Here is a 22,541-nt window from a genome sequence, read left to right on the forward strand (position 1 = left end):
AGACTGGCGTGAGGGAGCCAGGGCGGAGGGGCGGCTCGCCAGCCAAGCAGAGCCCCCGAGTCTGGCTTGCAAAAGCGGAGGGGCCTGACGGACTGTGTTCCAACAGCAAGCGCCACTTAGCATCTGGGAGGTCATAAGTTAACAACTCTGCTTGGAAAGTGGGAAGGCTGGAGGACAAAGGGAGGGAGAGCTGCTGAGCCCCCGGAAGAAAGAGCTCAGTTTGGTGGGGAACAAAGGCGCTCACCAGCGCCATCTCCCCCGCCCATCCCCCAACCAAATCCCAAAGAGAACCAGTTCCTGCCAGGGAACTTGCTCACTCTGGGCAAACACCCAGCTCTGCGCTTCTGCAGAACCAAACCTCCAGCAGCGGATCTGACTCCCTCCCGCTGCCACAGGACCCCTCCTGAAGTGGATCACCTAAGGAGAAGCGAGCTAAGCCTGCCCCTCCTGCCCCTGTGCACCTTGCCTACCCACCCCAGCTAATACGCCAGATCCCCAGCATCACAAGCCTGGCGGTGTGCAAGTAGCCCAGACAGGCCACGCCACCCCACAGTGAATCCTGCCCCTAGGAGAGGGGAAGAGAAGGCACACACAGTCTGACTGTGGCCCCAGTGGTGGGCTGGGGGCAGACATCAGGTCGGACTGCGGCTCCACCCACCAACTCCAGTTATACACCACAGCACAGGGGAAGTGCCCTGAAGGTCCTCACCACGCCAGGGAATATCCAAAATGACCAAGTGGAAGAATTCCCCTCAGAAGAATCTCCAGGAAATAACAACAGCTAATGAGCTGATCAAAAAGGATTTAAATAATATAACAGAAAGTGAATTTAGAATAATACTCATTAAATTAATAGTTGGGCTTGAAAAGAGTATAGAGAACAGCAGAGAATCTCTTGCTACACAGACCAAGGGACTAAGGAACAGTCACGAGGAGCTGAAAAACGCTTTAAACGAAATGCATAACAAAATGGAAACCACCACGGCTCAGATGGAAGGGACAGAGGAGAGAATAGGTGAACTAGAAGATAAAGTTATGGAAAAAGAGGAAGCTGAGAAAAAGAGAGATAAAAAAATCCAGGAGTATGAGGGGAAAATTAGAGAATTAAGTGATACACTAAAAAGAAATAATATACGCATAATTGGTATCCCAGAGGAGGAAGAGAGAGGGAAAGGTGCTGAAGGGGTACTTGAAGAAATCATAGCTGAGAACTTCCCTGAACTGGGGGAGGAAAAAGGCATTGAAATCCAAGAGGCACAGAGAACTCCCTTCAGACGTAACTTGAATCGATCTTCTGCACGACATATCATAGTGAAACTGGCAAAATACAAGGATAAAGAGAAAATTCTGAAAGCAGCAAGGGGTAAACGTGCCCTCACATATAAAGGGAGACCTATAAGACTCGTGACTGATCTCTCTTTTGAAACTTGGCAGGCCAGAAAGAATTGGCACGAGATTTTCAGGGTGCTAGACAGAAAAAATATGCAGCCAAGAATCCTTTATCCAGCAAGTCTGTCATTTAGAATAAGCAGAGATAAAGGTCTTCCCAAACAAACAAAAACTGAAGGAATTTGTCACCACTAAACCAGCCCTACAAGAGATCCTAAGGGGGACCCTGTGAGACAAAGTATCAGAGACATCACTATAAGCATAAAACATACAGACATCACAATGACTCTAAACCCGTATCTTTCTATAATAACACTGAGTGTAAAAGGATTGAATGTGCCAACCAAAAGACATAGGGTATTAGAATGGATAAAAAACAAGACCCATCTATTTGCTGTCTACAAGAGACTCATTTTAGACCTGAGGACACCTTTAGATTGAAAGTGAGAGGATGGAGAACTATTTATCATACGACTGGAAGCCAAAAGAAAGCTGGAGTAGCCATACTTATATCAGACAAACTAGACTTTAAATTAAAGGCTGTAACAAGAGATGAAGAAGGACGTTATATAATAGTTACAGGGTCTATCCATCAGGAAGAGCTAACAATTATAAATGTCTATGCGCCGAATACCGGAGCCCCCAAATATATAAAACAATTACTCATAAACATAAGCAACCTTATTGATAAGAATGTGGTAATTGCAGGGGACTTTAATATTCCACTTACAGAAATGGATAGATCATCTAGACACACGGTCAATAAAGAAACAAGGGCCCTGAATGAGACATTGGATCAGATGGACTTGACAGATATATTTAGAACTCTGCATCCCAAAGCAACAGAATATACTTTCTTCTCGAGTGCACATGGAACATTCTCCAAAATAGATCATATACTGGGTCACAAAACAGCCCTTCATAAGTATACAAAAATTGAAATTATACCATGCATACTTTCAGACCACAATGCTATGAAGCTTGAAATCAACCACAGGAAAAAGTCTGGAAAACCTCCAAAAGCATGGAGGTTAAAGAACACCCTACTAACGAATGAGTGGGTCAACCAGGCAATTAGAGAAGAAATTAAAAAATATATGGAAACAAACGAAAATGAAAATACAACAATCCAAACGCTTTGGGACACAGCGAAGGCAGTCCTGAGAGGAAAATACATTGCCATCCAGGCCTATCTCAAGAAACAAGAAAAATCCCAAATACAAAATCTAACAGCACACCTAAAGGATATAGAAGCAGAGCAGCAAAGGCAGCCTAAACTCAGCAGAAGAAGAGAAATAATAAAGATCAGAGCAGAAATAAACAATATAGAATCTAAAAAAACTGTAGAGCAGATCAACAAAACCAAGAGTTGGTTTTTTGAAAAAATAAACAAAATTGACAAACCTCTAGCCAGGCTTCTCAAAAAGAAAAGGGAGATGACCCAAATAGATAAAATCATGAATGAAAATGGAATTATTACAACCAATCCCTCAGAGATACAAACAATTATCAGGGAATACTATGAAAAATTATATGCCAACAAATTGGACAACCTGGAAGAAATGGACAAATTCCTGAACACCCACACTCTTCCAAAACTCAATCAGGAGGAAATAGAAAGCTTGAACAGACCCATAACCAGCAAAGAAATTGAATCGGTTATCAAAAATCTCCCAACAAATAAGAGTCCAGGACCAGATGGCTTCCCAGGGGAGTTCTACCAGACGTTTCAAGCAGAGATAATACCTATCCTTCTCAAGCTATTCCAAGAAATAGAAAAGGAAGGAAAACTTCCAGACTCATTCTATGAAGCCAGTATTACTTTGATTCCTAAACCAGACAGAGACCCAGTAAAAAAAGAGAACTACAGGCCAATATCCCTGATGAATATGGATGCAAAAATTCTCAATAAGATACTAGCAAATCGAATTCAACGGCATATAAAAAGAATTATTCACCATGATCAAGTGGGATTCATTCCTGGGATGCAGGGCTGGTTCAACATTCGCAAATCAATCAATGTGATACATCACATTAACAAAAAAAAAAAAAAAAAAGGGAAGAACCATATGATCCTGTCACTCGATGCAGAAAAGGCCTTTGACAAAATCCAGCACCATTTCTTAATAAAAACCTTGAGAAAGTTGGGATAGAAGGAACATACTTAAAGATCATAAAAGCCATTTATGAAAAGCCCACAGCTAACATCATCCTCAACGGGGAAAAACTGAGAGCTTTTTCCCTGAGATCAGGAACACGACAGGGATGCCCACTCTCACCGCTGCTGTTTAACATAGTGCTGGAAGTTCTAGCATCAGCAATCAGACAACAAAAGGAAATCAAAGGCATCAAAATGGGCAAAGATGAAGTCAACCTTTCGCTTTTTGCAGATGACATGAGATTATACATGGAAAATCCGATAGACTCCACCAAAAGTCTGCTAGAACTGATACAGGAATTCAGCAAAGTTGCAGGATACAAAATCAATGTACAGAAATCAGTTGCATTCTTATACACTAATAATGAAGCAACAGAAAGACAAATAAAGAAACTGATCCCATTCACAATTGCACCAAGAAGCATAAAATACCTAGGAATAAATCTAACCAAAGATGTAAAGGATCTGTATGCTGAAAACTATAGAAAGCTTATGAAGGTAATTGAAGAAGATTTAAAGAAATGGAAAGACATTCCCTGCTCATGGATTGGAAGAATAAATATTGTCAAAATGTCAATACTACCCAAAGCTATCTACACATTCAATGCAATCCCAATCAAAATTGCACCAGCATTCTTCTCGAAACTAGAACAAGCAATCCTAAAATTCATATGGAACCACAAAGGGCCCCGAAAAGCCAAAGTAATTTTGAAGAAGAAGACCAAAGCAGGAGGCATCACAATCCCAGACTTTAGCCTCTACTACAAAGCTGTCATCATCAAGACAGCATGGTATTGGCACAAAAACAGACACATAGACCAATGGAATAGAATAGAAACCCCAGAACTAGACCCACAAACGTATGGCCAACTCATCTTTGACAAAGCAGGAAAGAACATCCAATGGAAAAAAGACAGTCTCTTTAACAAATGGTGCTGGGAGAACTGGACAGCAATATGCAGAAGGTTGAAACTAGACCACTTTCTCACACCATTCACAAAAATAAACTCAAAATGGATAAAGGACCTGAATGTGAGACAGGAAACCATCAAAACCTTAGAGGAGAAAGCAGGAAAAGACCTCTCTGACCTCAGCCGTAGCAATCTCTTACTCGACACATTCCCAAAGGCAAAAGTGAATTACTGGGACCTTATGAAGATAAAAAGCTTCTGCACAGCAAAGGAAACAACCAACAAAACTAAAAGGCAACCAACGGAATGGGAAAAGATATTTGCAAATGACATATCGGACAAAGGGCTAGTATCCAAAATCTATAAAGAGCTCACCAAACTCCACACCCGAAAAACAAATAACCCAGTGAAGAAATGGGCAGAAAACATGAATAGACACTTCTCTAAAGAAGACATCCGGATGGCCAACAGGCACATGAAAAGATGTTCAGCGTCGCTCCTTATCAGGGAAATACAAATCAAAACCACACTCAGGTATCACCTCACGCCAGTCAGAGTGACCAAAGTGAACAAATCAGGAGACTATAGATGCTGGAGAGGATGTGGAGAAACGGGAACCCTCTTGCACTGTTGGTGGGAATGCAAACTGGTGCAGCCGCTCTGGAAAGCAGTGTGGAGATTCCTCAGAAAATTAAAAATAGACCTACCCTATGACCCAGCAATAGCACTGCTAGGAATTTATCCAAGGGATACAGGAGTACTGATGCATAGGGCCACTTGTACCCCTATGTTCATAGCAGCACTGTCAACAATAGCCAAATTATGGAAAGAGCCTAAATGTCCATCAACTGATGAATGGATAAAGAAATTGTGGTTTATATACACAATGGAGTACTACGTGGCAATGAGAAAAAATGAAATATGGCCTTTTGTAGCAACGTGGATGGAACTGGAGAGTGTGATGCTAAGTGAAATAAGCCATACAGAGAAAGACAGATACCATATGGTTTCACTCTTATGTGGATCCTGAGAAACTTAACAGGAACCCATGGGGGAGGGGAAGAAAAAAAAAAAGAGGTTAGAGTGGGAGAGAGCCAAAGCATAAGAGACTGTTAAAAACTGAGAACAAACTGAGGGTTGATGGGGGGTGGGAGGGAGGAGAGGGTGGTAATGGGTATTGAGGAGGGCACCTTTTGGGATGAGCACTGGGTGTTGTATGGAAACCAATTTGACAATAAATTTCATATATTAAAAAAAATACATTCTAACCAACATCCCTTCTTGATAAAAGTTCTTAGCGAACTGCGATTCATCAAAAACATCTTTGATCTATGAAAAGCTTTCAATTAGCAATAATCACGCTTCAGATAAGCCTCATTGGCTACGATACTGCCACTGTGGCAAAGTTTGAAACATTTTTTTTAAATTTTTTTTTCAACGTTTATTTATTTTTGGGAGAGAGAGAGACAGAGCATGAACGGGGGAGGGGCAGAGAGAGAGAGGGAGACACAGAATCAGAAACAGGATCCAGTCTCTGAGCCATCAGCCCAGAGCCCGACGTGGGGCTCGAACTCCCGGTCCGCGAGATCGTGACCTGGCTGAAGTCGGACACTCAACTGATGCGCCACCCAGGCGCCCCAAAGTTTGAAACATTTTTGATCGGTAAAGAACATTTCAAAAACTTACATCTGGCATGAATACTTGATGGTGAAAGTGAATGCTTTCCCTCTAAAATCAGAAACGAAACAAGAATTCTGCTCTTACATTGGATATTCTTTGTTGCTTTGTCAAAAATGAGTTAACCATAGAGTTGTGGGTCCGTTTCTGGGTTTTATATTCTGTTCCATTCATCTGTCTGTTTTTGTGCAGGTACCATATTGCCTTGATGTACAGCTTTGTAATATAGGTTGAAATCCAGAATCATGATGCCTCAAATTTTGTTTTTCTTTTTCAGGATTGCTTTGGCTATTCGGGGGCTTTTGTGGTTCCATACAAATTTTAACACTGATCTAGCGCTGTGAAGAATGCTGATGGTATTTTGATAGGGATTGCATTAAATGTGTAGATTACTTTGGGTAATAAAGGCATTTTAACAATGTTTATTCTTCCAATCCATGAGCATGAAATGTTTTTCCATTTCTTTGTGTTTCTTCAATTTTTTCATAAGTTTTCAGGGTACAGATATTTTACCTCTTTAGCTGGATTTTCTCCTAGGTAACTTATTGTTTTTGGTGCAATTGTAAATGGAATTGATTCCTTGGTTTTTCTGCTGCTTTGTTATTGGTGTATAGAAATGCAACAGATTTCCACAAGTTGATTTTGTATCCTGCAACTTTGCTGAATTTATGTGTTAGTTCCAGCAATTTTGGGGTGGAGTCTTTGAGTTTTCTACATAAAGGATCATATCGTCTGCAAATAGCAAATGTGTGACTTCTTCCTTACCACTTTGTATTCCCTTTATTTCTTTTCGTTGTCTGCTAAGGCTAAGACTTCCAATACTATATTGAACAGTAATGGTGAGAGTGGGCATCCTTGTCTTGTTCCTGACTTTTGGGGAAATGCTCTCACTTTTTCCCCATTGAGGATGATATTAACTATGGGTCTTTTGTATATGGCATTTATGATGCCAAGGTATATTCCATCTATTATTTTATTGATGGTTTTTTATCAAGAATGGATGTTGTATCTTGTCAATACTTCTGCATCTATTGACAGGATCATGTGGTTCTTATCTTTTCTTTTATTAATGTGGTGTATCACATTGATTGATTTGTGAATATTGAACCAGCCCTACTGCCCAGGAATAAATCCCACTTGATCATGGTGAATATTCTTTTAATGTAGTATTGAATTTGATTTGCTAGTATCTTGCTGAGAATTTTTGCATCCATGTTTATCAGGGATATTGGCCTGTAATTCTCCTTTTTAGTGGGGTCCTTGACTTTGGAATCAAAGTAATTCTGGCATCATAGGATGGGTTTGGAAGCTTTCCTTCCATTTCTATTTTTAGAACAGTTTGAAAGGAATAGGTATTAACTCTTCTTACTAGACATGTTGCCAAATGCAAGGGAAATGAGAGCAAATATGAACTACAGGGACTTCATCAAGATAAAAAACTTCTGAGGGTGACTTGGTGGCTCAGTCAGTCAAGCATCGACTTCAGCTCAGGTCAGGATCTTATAGTTTGTGGGTTAGAGTCCCATATCAGGCTCTGTGCTGACAGCTCATGGCCTGGAGCCTGCTTTGGATTCTGTGTCTCCTTCTCTCTCTGCCCTTCTCAACTTGGGCTCTGTCTCTGTCTCTCAAAAATAAGTAAACTTTTAAAAAATTAAAAAAAAAAAAAAGACTTCTGCCCAGCAAGGGAAACCAACAACAAAACTAAAAGGCAACCTACGGAATGGGAGAAGTTACTGCAAACAACATACCTGATAAAGGGTTAGTATCAAAACTTTATAAAGAACTTATCAAACTCAATATCCAAAAAAACAATCCAGTTAAGAAATAGGCAGAAGATATGAATAACCACTTTTCCAAAGAAGATACCCAGATGGCTAACAGACAAAAAGATGCTCAACATCACTCATTATTAGGGAAATACACATCAAAACAACAAGACAGCACTTCACACCTGTCAGAATGGCTAAAATTAACACAATAAACAATAGGTGTTGGCAAAGATGCAGAGAAAGGGGAACCCTCTTGCACTGCTGGTGGGGATGCAAACTGGTGTGGACATTCTGTAGAACAGTATGGAGGTTCCTAAAAAAAAAAACTAAAAATAGAGCTACCCTATGATCCACTGACTGATGAAGGATAAAGAACCGTTATGTATATATGCAATGGAATATTATACAGCCATCAAAAATAATGAAATCTTGCCATTTGCAATGATACAGCTGGAGCTAGACTGTATTATGCTAAGTGAAATAAGTCAGAGAAAGACAATATCATAAGATTTCACTCATATGTGGAACTTAAGAAACAAAACAGATGAACATATGGGAGGGGGGGAAGAGAAGAAAGGAAAACAAACCACAAGAGACTCTTAACAATAGAGAACAAACTGAAGGCAGATGGAGGAAGGTGGGTAGGAGATGGGCTAGATGGGTGATGGGTATTAAGGACGGCACTTGTGATAAGCACTGCATGTTTTATGTAAGTGATGAATCACTGAATTCTCCTAAAACCAATATTTCACTGTATGTTAACTAAAATACTAAAAAGGTTTAAAAATCTGTTGAAGTACTTGCAATCAGAATATGTAAAGAACATTCAAAAGTCAACAATAAGAAAACAAATGACCCAGAGCACCTGGGTGGCTCAGTCAGTTAAGCATCTGACTTCAACTCAGGTCATGATCTCCCAGTTCGTGGGTTCAAGCCCCACCTCCGGCTCTGCACTGACATTTCAGAGCCTGGAGCCTGTGTCAGCTTCTGTTTCTTCCTCTCTCTCTGCCCTTCCCCCACTTACAGTCTCTGTCTCTCAAAAATAAATAAACATTAATAAAAACTTTAAAAGGGGCTCCTGGGTGGCTCAGTTGGTTAAGTGTTGGATTTTGGCTCAGGTCATAATCTCACAGTTTGTGGATTTGAGACCCGCCTCAGGCTCAGTGCTGCAGCTCATAGCCTGGAACCTGCTTCAGATGCTGTATCTCCCTCTCTCTCTCTGCCCCTTCCCCTGTTCAAGCTCTGTCTCTCTCTCTCCAAAAAAATAAACATTAAAAAAACAATTTTTAAAAAAAGAAAAAAAAATGACCCAATAAAAATATTGATAAAATATTTGAGCAGACATTGAACAGCACATATACAAATGACAAATAAGCAAATGAAAATATATTTAAACATCACTAGTCATAAGGGAATTACAAGTTAAAAACACAATGAGTTACTATTGTATACATACCAGAATGACTAAAATTAAAAAGACCAACCATGGGGTGCCTGGGTGGCTCAGTCAGTTAAGCGTCCAACTTCGGCTCAGGTCATGATCTCGCGGTCCCTGAGTTCGAGCCCCGTGTCGGGCTCTGTGCTGACAGCTCAGAGCCTGGAGCCTGTTTCAGATTCTGTGTCTCCCTCTCTCTCTGACCCTCCCCCGTTCATGCTCTGTCTCTCTCTGTCTCAAAAATAAATAAACGTTAAAAAAAAAAAAAGACCAACCATACCAGTGTTGGTGATGATATAAATGCACTGGAACTCTCATACACTGCTAGTGTGAATGTAAAATGGTACAGGAACTTTGGAAAACACGTTGGCAGCTTCTTAAAAAGTTAAGCATATATCTACCACTTGATAAAGCCATTTCACCCATAGCTATTTACCTAATAGGAAAAAGCATATGACATACAAAGTCTTATACACAAATGTTCCTAGCAGGTTTACTTCTAATAACATAGTTTATTTCTAATAACTAGAAACAACCCACACCCATCAAAAGGTGAATGGATTAATAAATTCTTATACATCTTTACATACATATTACATATATATACATATTACATATTACTCAACAATAAAAAGAATGATCTATTGACAGATGCAACAACATGGATGAATCTCAAAATAATTGTGCTGAGTAAAAGGAAGTAGACCAAAAAAAAAAAAAAGGAGCATGGTATTATTCCATTTATATAATCCTGTAGGAAATGCAAACATCTACAGTGAGAGAAATATCAGTGGCTACCTGGGGAGTGAGTTCAGAGTGGGGTAAGAGGCAGGAATTGAACAGGGGCACACTTAGAGAAGTTAGGGATAGACTTATTGGTTGATTAATTAATAAAACAACCAGTCGATTGATTTGTTAAAATGTCATTCTACTTGTGAAAGGTTTAAAACAGGGAAAAAATATTATTATAGGAAAAAAAAAAGTTAAGGTAGGTCCCAAGGGAAGTGAATAACAAGCAGAAAAATGTCTCTTGACACTGTTTTCCTTTTAGAAGCAGTAAATGGATCCTCAAGGATTTAAAAAAAAACAAAAAACAAAAACCAAAAAACAGGACTACTTCCTGACAGGCTCTGCTTATAAACCCTCCACCCTTCCACAAACAAAATCAAGGATCCTTATCACAATCACTTCCACCTCTTTTCTCCTAATTACTGTCATCTCTCTAAGAAAATAAAACAGAAAATTTGAGAAGCTTCAGTTTGGAACTCCCTTTGCTGATCCAGGTAATAAGCTTATGAAGTATGGAGAAGAGCAAAAGTCATAATCTCCTAGCTTTTACCTGCAGCTCTCTTCAAATTTGCTATAGCCATACACATACAACCAATATTTCTTAAGCTTTTACTGGTCAGGCAATGGTCAAGGTACTTCCACAGGCATTTACCTCATTCAATAATCTTTACAGCAGCCCTTTAAAGAGGGCATTTTTATGCCTACTTTAAGGTAACTGCGTATTAATTTCCTATGACTAATAAAAAAAAGCTCTTGACTCTAAATCCAATATTTTTGTTATGCACACCGGCCTGCCGGCCTAATTGGGAAAATTATCCTTACTTTTAAGTATTTTCTAGAAACAGATTACCAATGTTACTGATGTCACAACCCCCTCACTGAAACTATACAAACCAGGTAAAGGAAGAAATTGAGTTGTCATGAGACATTTCTAACCTGGCTATGGAGAGAGGGCCAACAGATGAACATACCAAGATCAGGAAATGTCTTCCTCCAACTGTGTATGGCATGACCTGGCTCACTCGTGTGGTCTATCTCAACCTTCCCTAGGTTGACTAATTAAACAAGTAAACCAAAACAAGATGATTGTTGCTAATTAACTCAGTCGACTAACTCAGCATGGAGTCATAAACACAGTGATATTCACAGCCCCCTCTGCAGTGGGAATCAGTCTTTTTTTTTTCCCCTGACAGCTCCAGCTAAGATTTGTGGCAGGTAAGCATCATAGTTTCTTCTGTACAAATGAGCTAAGTGATAAAAGATGAGTAGCAATACAGTCCTGTTGAATATATTAGATTGAGCATAAAATGATGATGGCCATTCTTATTTTCTAGAATCCCTCCTAGCTTTCTAGAACAGCTTTGTGAGACTTCCTGACACAGAACTGTTCTGAGAAGAAATGGTTTTACTCAAAAGGCTAACATGATTGATTTTTCCATTTTTAAGGAGTAATATGCTGCTGCTTGGAAAACTGAGGGTAGAGGAACAAAGTAGAAGCAAGGACTTGTGTTAGGTTGCTGCTGCAGAAGTCCAAGGAAGAAAGGATGTCATTTGAAATTGGGAGAAAACAGTGAAGACAAAGAGAAGTGCATGATGTAAGTCATAGTTTAGAAACAGAAGCATCCTGCTGATGCATTGGATGTGAGGTGCAAAAGAAAGGAAGGGATGTAAAATTAGACTAAACCAGGAAAAGTAAGTCCTTAAACATTAAGCCATTCAAACTGCTGAAAATATTTTGAGGCGATGGACAATGTGATTATTGCAAAACATAACCTTTTAGAAACATCCTACAAAACACTTTGGTTAAAAATGCCCCAAACACAATTAGTAATGAATTATTTTGACCTACTGAAAATTTTATTGAATTTAAAGTCCATAAGTGAATTTCACACGTTAGGTAAATTTTATTTTGAGCCACCTCTTCCATTCATTAGCAGTTAATGTATTGTCATGGATCCAACATTTGTTAACAGCCCCATTTGAAGAACAGGGCATTTGGAAAAATGGTTGCTTCAGAAAAGACCACATTGTGAATATGTTCATCCTGAATGAGAACAGTGTAAGGTAATGCAAATGTATGTTAGATATTTTATGTCTGATTTAAGTTTGCCTTCAAAAAATGGAATATTTGGTATCTGAAACTTAATCTCAGTCCCTAGCCACATGTTCTTAAAATCAGAAAGGAAAGGGCATTTGGAAAGTGTAAGTTTATGGTACAAGAACCAGAACCTGTTCCTCCCACAGCTGAGGCTCTAAAAGCCTTACTGTAATATAAGTTAAGATATAAAATAGCAGGACCTTGGGAAATTTTATTGACCAGATGAGTCCCCCATGTCATGAAAATCATATGAAATCCAGACCTAGATCTGTCTCTGAAAGGGAAGCTTTGGTACACAGATTATAAATTCTAAATTATTACTCAGTTTGCTGGTCCCCTATCACAAATCCTCTTAAATCAACACAAAAATACACTATCATCAATAGACCACTGTCAGATTCCTTGGATAACTATGCAACTCTCAAAAATAACTTGATTGCTTAATTGATACTATAATCCAGATAATGGAAATAGATATTTTTCATGTTCCTTAGGCATGCCCTATTTACAGAGGCTATAATAACTAAGACCCAGGATTGAGGACAGGATTATTTAACAATGGTTTTGTTGTTGTTGTTATTGTTGTTGTTTTAACTCAGAAAAGCATAAAGCCATTGTGCAAATGTATAACCTTCTAAACTCATTCTGCCTTGAGGCACTCCCAAGCAGTGACTAGAAGGAAGCTTTCTCTTCTTTTCAAGTTTCCTGCTCCGTGTACCTTAACTTTGGATCAATAGTATCGGGTTCCACAGTTCATAGAGCTGGAATAGAAACCAGTGGATTTTGTAGTCATATTCTCAGCCCAGACAATCAAAGACCTATTTCCACAAAGCCAAATTAATGTTCATCCTATCCCTCAACTGTACCTACCCTAGATGGCTGGAGAATTATATTAACAGAAGTGAGCTAAAGCTATTTGCTACAATTTGAATCTTTTATTCCTGAAATTGGTAGATTGCATTGCCAAATAGAATCAGTGAGTTCATTAACTACCTTAAAACAGAAAAGTGATTCCATTAGTCCTAAGGGTCTGCTGCTCCAAGGCCACACAATTTGAATTAGCTTTGTCCACAAATAGCCCTGTGGGTGTGATCTCTCTCTGGAAACCGAAAAAAAGTGTGTTATTCAATCATTTTTATGAATATTCATTAAGAGCTGTCTAAGTGCAAAGCATTATGCTAATTCCCAGTCACTTCTGGTAAACTAACTTACACAAACTGATTTTGAGCCTATGAAAAAGTTCAATTTGAAACTTTCTGCTCAGTAAGATGCTTCTGAGTGAGCCACTTCAAAGAATTCTCTCTTGGAAGAGGCATACAGGAAAAGTGGGAGGTACAGTAAAGAAATGTCTTATTTAAATTAAAAGACTGATCATAAGACTCAATGTTCATGTAAGATGGTAACAGACTTCCCAGAAGTGGCTGTGAATTACATCATGCATTACAATGTTCTCCTAAACCAAGTTTGAGGATAGGTTTTTTTTCTTTTTTTTCCTTTTTTCTTTTCTATTTTTTTTTATTTTTATTTATTTATTTACTTTTTCTTAATCACTTCTGGACTATTCTCTCCTGAAAGCAGAGCTGTTCTGATGTAACCACCTACTTTGGAAAAAATTACTGCCAAGAGGAGAACTACCCAGTCTAATATCACCAGAAGAAAACAAAAAAGAGAAAGCAGTTAAAATGCACTCTATACATCATTCCCCAGGCTCTGGTAAATACAGACCTTAGTATTAGAAAATGGTGTTGACAATCAGAGCTCTCATGTACTGTCAATGTAAGCGGAAAATAGTCCAATAATGATGGAACACTGTTGAGTTTAATCTAATAAAATTGAAGATGCACATATTCTATTATCCAGCGTATAGAAATGCATGCATGTGTGAACCAAGAAAAATGAACTTTATATTCATAGTAGCATTATTCCTGATAGCTAATAATTAATCTATGTTATGGTTTATTCATGGAATGTAATAGTATAGAGAAGGAAAAATGGAAAAACTACAGATACATGCAACAACATGAATTTCACGAACTTACTGTTGAGCAAAAGAAGCCATCCAAATGTATACTTTCCTTTATGTAAAGTAGAAAAACAAGAAAAACCAAATATTTTTGTTTAGGAATGCATACTTTTTTATTAAAATAAAAACAAAGAAGCGATTACCTTAAGGAAAAGAGAATGTTACAATTGGAGGAATAGAGAGGCAGAGGATAGTGATTGTGATGGAGCATGAGAGAGGATTCTAGGATGCAAGTGATAGTCTATTTCTTGACCTTGGTGGTAGTTACTATGGAGGTTTATGTATAATAACTTATTAAGCTATAAATTTATGTATTAAGCATGTTTCCATATATTTCACAATAAAGAAACATTTCTGTCTATCCACTCATATTCACTGGCTGCTTGTGTTTTTCAGTCTAATGACTAAGCCAGAACAATATTTCGGGATTAGACAAAAATACTAACCACTGACATTTAAATGTTTATTGCATTCCACAGAGTGGTTTCAATACATATGTGGGTCCCCATATACACAGACATTCAATAATTTGATGGTCTTTTCACAGCTCCCAGATACATGAATATCTCCAACACCCCCAACACCTCCAGCACCATCACTGGCTTCATCCTCCTGGGCTTCCCTTGCTCCAGGGAGGGGCGGATCCTCCTCTTTGTGCTCTTCTCTGTTATCTACCTCCTGACCCTCATGGGCAATGGATCCATCATCTGTGCTGTGCGCTGGGATCAGAGACTCCACACCCCCATGTACATCTTGCTTGCCAACTTCTCCTTCCTAGAGATCTGGTATGTCACCTCCACTGTCCCCAACATGTTAGCCAACTTCCTCTCTGACACCAAGGTCATTTCCTTCTCTGGGTGCTTTCTCCAGTTCTACTTTTTCTTCTCCTTGGGTTCTACAGAATGCTTTTTCTTGGCCATTATGGCATTTGATCGGTACCTTGCCATCTGCTGGCCTCTACACTATCCAACCATTATGACTGGACGTCTCTGCACCAATCTTGTGATCAGCTGCTGGGTGTTTGGTTTCCTCTGGTTCTTCATTCCCATCATCATCATCTCTCAAATGTCCTTCTGTGGATCCAGGATTATTGACCACTTCCTGTGTGATCCTGGTCCCCTGTTGGCCCTCACCTGTACTAGAGCCCCTGCAATAGAGTTAACTAGCTCCACCTTAAGTTCTCTGCTCTTATTTATTCCCTTTTTCTTTATCGTGGTGTCCTATGCTCTTGTTCTGAGAGCTGTGTTGAGGGTCCCTTCAGCAGCTGGACGAAGAAAAGCTTTCTCCACCTGTGGGTCCCATATGGCAGTGGTTTCACTGTTCTATGGCTCAGTGATGGTCATGTATGTGAGCCCAACATCTGAGCGTGAAGCTGGGATGCAGAAGATGGTGACTTTGTTTTATTCTGTAGTTACTCCACTCATCAACCCTATAATATATAGTCTGAGGAACAAAGATATGAAACATGCTATGAAAACATTGTTGAGAACATAAAAGTAAGAGCCTTGGTTTAAAACATTTGGGGGCAGAATCTGTTTTTAATTTCTTAGCGAAAAAGAAGACTACCTGACATCACTCAGAAAATCGTTTATATTGTTTTTGAACCTTATACACCATACAGCTTCTTTCCTAGAATTTATGGGGCTATAAGGGATCTCAAAGATGAACTCATCTCCCTAATTTTAGAAATGACAGAGTCATAGATTGAAAAAACTTGGTAGAATTTGTTGCAGAAATAGAATTAAAAATATCTCCTGCCAAGACAGAAAACCTATCCACAAAAGTAGAAGAGAAAGAAACAGTTTTATTATTGAATAAGCATTAAAACAAGAGAATATGTGAATCACAGGCAATCTGATAAGAGATGGCAAAGACATAAAGAAATCTCATTCCTTTATGTAGCCAAGCAAATACAAACCATTTACATACATGTTCTCAAGATAAATAGGAACTAGTTCTCAAAAAGATTTGACAGCACACTTTGTCATACATAATTCATCATAGATTCACCTGATAATTGGATGGCCATCTTTGTTTGCTAATTGGCTTCATACAAAGGAAAAAAACACACATCTTTATTACTTGACATAGTTTTGCAACTTAGCAGATAGGCCACCAAAGCTAGGCTCCTAAGCTACCATGGAAAATGGGAGATAGGGGCAGCATCCACATTGATGATTATATTTCAGAAGACTTCTTAGGTCCCTGACAAAGACACTTCTGAGTCATAAAGTTGGCAAGAGGCTCACTTAGATTTAATTTTTACATACATTTCAAAGACAGAAAAAAAAATTAATTACAAGTTTTATAAAGTAAAAGCTCAAAAAAAAAAGGTGGAGGAGAGGAAAAGTGTCTTCACTAGTTTTCAACAAGGATAATTCAGCCTCCAATTTATTTTTTAATTTTATTTATTTATTTTTTAATTTGCATGCAACTTAGCATATAGTGTAATAATGATTTCAAGAATATATTCCAGTGATTTATTCCCTATGTATAACACCCAGTGTTCATCCCAACAAGTGTCTTACTTAATGCCCTTTACCCATTTAGCCCATCCCCCCCACCCACAACCTCTCCAGCAACCCTCAGTTTGTTCTCTATATTTAAGAGTCTCTTATGTTTTGTCCCTCTTCTTGTTTTTATATTCTTTTTGCTTCCCTTCCCTTATGTTCCCTTCCCTTCCCTGTTTTGTATCTTAAATTCCACATATGAGTAAAGCCATATGATATTTGTCTTTCTCTAATTTCGCTTAGCATAATACCCTCTAGATCTATCCACAGAGTTGCATATGGCAAGATTTCATTCGTTTTGATGGCCAAGTAATATTATATTGTATATATACCACATCTTCTTTATCCATCCGTCAATGGACATTTGGGCTCTTTCTATACTTTGGCTATTGTTGATAGCACTGCTATAAACATTGGGGTGTATGTGCTCCTTCGAAACAGCACATCTGTATCCCTTGGATAAATACCTAGTAGTGCAATTGCTAGGTCATAGAGTAGTTCTATTTTTAATTTTTTCAGGATCCTCCATACTGTTTTCCAGAGTGGCTGCATAAATTTACATTTCTATCAGCAGTGCAAAAGAGATTATCTTTCTCCACATCCTTGCCAACATCTGTCATTGCCTGAGTTGTTCATTTTAGTCATTCTGACAGGCGTGAGGTGCTATCTTATTGTGGTTTTAATTTGTATTTCTCTGATGATAAGTGATATTGAGCATTTTTTCATGTATCGGTTGGCCATCTGGGTGTCTTCTTTGGAGAAAAGTCTATTCATGTCTTTTGCCCAATTCTTCACTGGATTATTCATTTTTTGGGTGTTGAGTTTGATAAGTTCTCTATAGATTTTGTATTCTAACCTTTATGATATGTCATTTTCAAATATCTTCTCCCATTCTGTCAGTTGCCTTTTAGTTTTGCTGATTGTTTCCCTTGCTGTGCAGAAGTTTTTTTTTTCTTGAAGAGGTCCCAACAGTTCAGTTTTGCTTTTGTTGCCCTTGCCTTTGGAGATGTGTTGAGTAAGAAGTTGATGTGGCCAGGGTCAAAGAGGTTTTTGCCTGCTTTCTCTGATGGCTTCCTGTCTTACATTTAGGTCTTTTATTCATTTTGAGTTTATTTTTGTGTCTGGTGTAAAAAAGTGGCCCAGGTTCATTTTACTGCACGTCGCTGTCCAGTTTTCCCAGAACCATTTGCTGAAGAGACTGTCTTTATTCTATTGGATATTCTTCCCTGTTTTGTCAAAGATTAGTTGGCCATACATTTGGGGATCGATGTCTGGGTTCTCTATTCTGTTCCATTGATCTGAGTGTCTGTTTTTGTGCCAGTACCATACTGTCTTGATGATTACAGCTTTGTAATACAGCTTGAAGTCCAGGATTGTGATGTCTCCAGCTTCGGTTTTCTTTTTCCGGATTGCTTTGGCTATTTGGGGTCTTTTCTGGTTCCATACAAATTTTAGGTTTCTTCTAGCTCTGTGAATAATGCTGGTGTTATTTTGATAGGGATGGCATTGAATATGTAGACTGCTTTGGGTAGTATCAACATTTTAACAATATTTGTTCTTCTAACCCATGAGCATAAAATATTTTTCTATTTTTTGTTTCATTTTAAATTTCTTTCATAAGCTCTCTATAGTTTTCAGTGAAAAAATTTTTCACCTCTGTTTAGGTTTATTCCGAGGTATTTTATGGTTTTTGATGCAATTGTAAATGAGATTGATTCCTTGCTTTCACTTTCTGTTATTTCATTATTGGTGTATAGGAATGCAGCTGATTTCTGTGCATTGATTTTATATCCTGCAACTTTGCTGAATTCATGGATCAGTTCTAGCAGGTTTTTTTGGTGAATATTTTGGGTTTTCCATATAGATTATCAGATCATCTGTGAAGAGAGAAACTTTGACTTCCTCGTTGCTAATTTGGATACTTTTATTCCTTTGTGTTGTCTGATTGTTGAGGCTAGGATTTCCAATACTATGTTGAATAACAGTCAGCCCCTAAATATTTATTTGTATTTGACCTTAAAAATTACACAAGAATACAATCCTAGGCCAAAACCTAAAGTTTTCTATTACCCTTTTAACAACAACAAATTGTCCTTACTCTTCCAGTTCAGCTTATATTTCTGCCTTTCAGAATATCTGTCATAGTAACATGAATTACAGACAAGAGATTAATATCTTAATATATATAAATATCTTCTAGCCTCGGCACAATAGAAAAGGTGCCAAATGTATAAAAAAAAGAATACAGCAAATATTTTCAAATATCTAAAAAGACATTCTATTTTATTCAGAATTAGAGAAATACAAAAGTTGATGAAGATCAAACATGATGTTGGGAAAAGCAGCAATCTATTCCTTTGCTAGTAGAGCAAAATTGGTACAATTCTTATGGAGGACATTTTGACAAAAATTATCAAAATTTAAAAAGCATTCATTTTGACTCAGAAATTCTGTTCCTAGATATTAACCTGAATAGTATATCCACATATTTAAAAAATGGTATATCTACAAGAATACTGACTACTGTTTCCAATAGAAAAAGATTGGAACGATCTAAATTCCTATCAGTTAAGGACATTGAATTACTATACATCCACAGAATGAAATATACTATATAACTGTTAAAAATTAAGATCTGTACACATCTTTTGATCTAAAGCTACCCTGAAAGTATATCATTAAATGAAAAACAAAATGAAAAAGATCGCTGTCTTGGGCTGTCTCTCACGTGAAGAAAAATTATATGAGTATGTATATATTTATGTTCAGAAATACATTATGTGCTTCTTGAAGAAGAAAGAAGAAACTAAGACAGAGGTTGTTTTTGAGAAAGTTAATTGGGTGTTTGGGGGTAGGGAAAGAAGGAGATATTTTCACTGTATATGCCTATGCATTTTTAAAATTTCTTTCTATTCGCATATACTAGATTTAAACATAGATTAAAACATTTAACATTAATGTTAACACTGAAAAATAAATCTTACAACTATTCCAGTATAAAATTAGAACCAGGGAAACTTTTTTTTAATAATTCTTTGATTCTTTGGGAAATTAGGAAGAGGACTGATTATTGATAGAAAATGAAAAAGAAGAAAACTGACAACCTCTTGATGTCATCTCACTAAAAATTCTTTGGTTCTACTGGAGCAGAGTAGGAAAATTCTTCCTCTTTTGAGGACCCATGAGACTAAATAAACTATGAAAAATTGAAAGTGGCTATATTTTTATTATTGTTGTACTATTTTCCTCCATAATCATTTATTCATTAAAACAATTAAATATATGTAATATGCTAGACACTGAGCTAGAAATGACTAATATACAGAAGTAAGATATATTTCCTTTTCTTGCAGGGCTCATAAACAAGTGGCAAATGGACAAGATGTGATATAAACAAAGGAATTATAAATTGGTATGAGAGCAAGTGAAAAAAGAGTACAGATAAAAGCCAGGAATATTAAGAAGTGAGAAAGCATGGCAAGTTCTTAAAAAAAAATGCACTTAACCATTCACAGATCACAATCTATTTACAAGTATGCCACAATACACAGAAAAGAAGTATTTCTAGAATACAGGTCCACAGGGCACTTACTACCCATTGTGATTTATAATTGGCCACACCTATTGATACATTAATGAGTAATGAGCATCTTTAATCAAAATAAATATGAATAGTTCTTCCTATTAAAAGATATAACAATTCATAATTCAACAATTAAGATAGATACAAATAGATGTAAAAAGAAACAGAGGACAATGAAGAAATGTACCATTTGGGTATTGAAATACAAAAATCAATCTTTAAAGGACATCAAAGTATAAATATTATACTTATATTTAAAATATTACATTCAGAACTAATTCTTTGAGCCAGAAACATGTAAGCTGGAATGTACTTTGTGTATTTCACGTACTTTTATTAATTTGGCTTTCTTTTTAATTCCAAGGGATACCCTGATACTTATTGGTATTCAGGAAAGATTTCCTTAATGCAGTGATTCTTCTCACCCACAGAGAAAAAAAAAATACCTTGCTCTTTGCTCAATATATAAGTGCTCATTATAGTAATTATCAAACAATAAAACATAAAAATATTTTTAAAGTTATCTAAACTCCCACCACTCTGAGCTAACCACCATTAATACTTTAGTGACCAACCTTTCATGTATTCTTGTATACACAAATCACACACTCTTTCACATATGTCAAGTTTACATGAATGAGATTTTTTTTTTCTGGTGGACTCCTTTATTTTCTCCTTCCTACTCTCTACCACCACCACTTAATTTTTAATCTACTTTTCACTCTACCCCCACCCATCTCTGCTACACAAACAATATCAACAATCTAGTACATGTGCTTCATACTGTTCTCTCTGCTCCTAATCATATAAAAATATTTATAACTATATATCAGGGCTTTTTTCATTCTTTATCTTACAAAAATTAAGTTATATTTTATTGACTTCTGTATATAGTGCCTTTACATTTGGCCTTATAATATGCAACTCCAAAGTAAGGTTACCAAATATTTTCATTTTGTATAGTAGGCCAGAGATATACAATTAATCTAATTAGGTTCCTTGAACAGGATCTTTTAATAGGAAGAACTATTCACGAGCTAATATTCATTCCGTAAAAGATATGACTGAGGGGGCACCTGGGTGGCTCAGTCAGTAGAGTGTCCAACTTCGGCTCAGGCCATGATCTCACTGTTTGTGGGCTGGAGCCCTGTGTTGGGCTCTGTGTTGACAGCTCAGAGCCTGGAGCCTGCTTCAGATTCTGTGTCTCCCTCTCTCTGCCCCTTCCCTGCTCACACTCTCTCTCTCCCTCAAAAATAAATGTAAAAAAATTTAATAAAAAAATATGACTGAGAACAAATTTCATGTCCTCATTGAGGAAGTTTATAATCAGAGTCTTTATAAAAGATACCATTATTATAGAGGGTATTAGGGGATGTGATTAGTCATCTCCATTTCTAGTAAATAGCTGGATATGAGATTCATATACATCACCATGGAGAACAGAGACATCACCACCAACAAAGACACACATTTCAAGATACACATTTCAGCTGCTGAAAGCATCTGAAGCATAGTTCTTAGAACCAATATATTTGGTCCAAAGATATACAAAACAGTGAGAGTGATGGTGAGTTTATAGTACATGTTCTATTCTATGATATGGGATAGGTACAGGACACATAGCACACATAGTACATGTTCTATGATGTGCCATAGGTATGAGATATGGCACCCAGTGGGCCCATATGTAGCAGATGTTGTAATGTGCTGTCAAGATCTTTCCTTCAAGACTGAGGCACTCAATCTGTCCAAATGACAGAAGTCTAGTGTGCTGAGGACTAGCCTCCTTATCAGAAATTGCCTCAAAGCAAAGGGTAATCCCTATCAGCCCTACCTAGGGTCAGTTCACATCCAATGATTGGTCAGGGCTGGTGTACAAAGGCCTGATACTATTGCTTCAATCCACAACCACTCTGAACAGCCATCCCAGTTACAGGGTTCCACATGGCAACAGCTAAAACTTTTGTTTCAACTTGATTACAGTTCAACTTATCCTTCTACCCTACACTACTTTCTTCAATCATGTACAGCTGTTTTTCCCAAGAGAACTCCACAACAAACTTTCTGCATGAAATCTTAGCATCTATGTCCATGGAACCCAACCTACACCACCATACCACTTAGAAATCAAATAGGGACTGAATGAGAAAATCAGTGAGTCAAGAGAGTCACATTACCCTACCACAGATCCTGTCATAG

General features: G+C 37.6%; 1 protein-coding gene and 1 pseudogene across 1 annotated transcript; one reads left to right on the forward strand and one right to left on the reverse strand.

Moving 5' to 3' along the window:
• Nucleotides 1-5,710: 5,710 nt before the first annotated feature.
• Nucleotides 5,711-5,866, reverse strand: LOC125169121 (uncharacterized; annotated as a pseudogene).
• An 8,898-nt stretch (nt 5,867-14,764) lies between these two features.
• On the forward strand, nt 14,765-15,743 carry LOC125168357 (olfactory receptor 11G2-like). Its single transcript, XM_047863418.1, has one exon. It carries the CDS (start codon nt 14,808-14,810, stop codon nt 15,741-15,743), a length of 936 nt encoding a protein of 311 aa, XP_047719374.1. The 5' UTR covers nt 14,765-14,807.
• The last annotated feature ends 6,798 nt before the right edge of the window (nt 15,744-22,541 follow it).

Source organism: Prionailurus viverrinus, chromosome B3 (assembly GCF_022837055.1).
Source record: "Prionailurus viverrinus isolate Anna chromosome B3, UM_Priviv_1.0, whole genome shotgun sequence".
NCBI classification, from domain to species: Eukaryota; Metazoa; Chordata; class Mammalia; order Carnivora; family Felidae; genus Prionailurus; species Prionailurus viverrinus.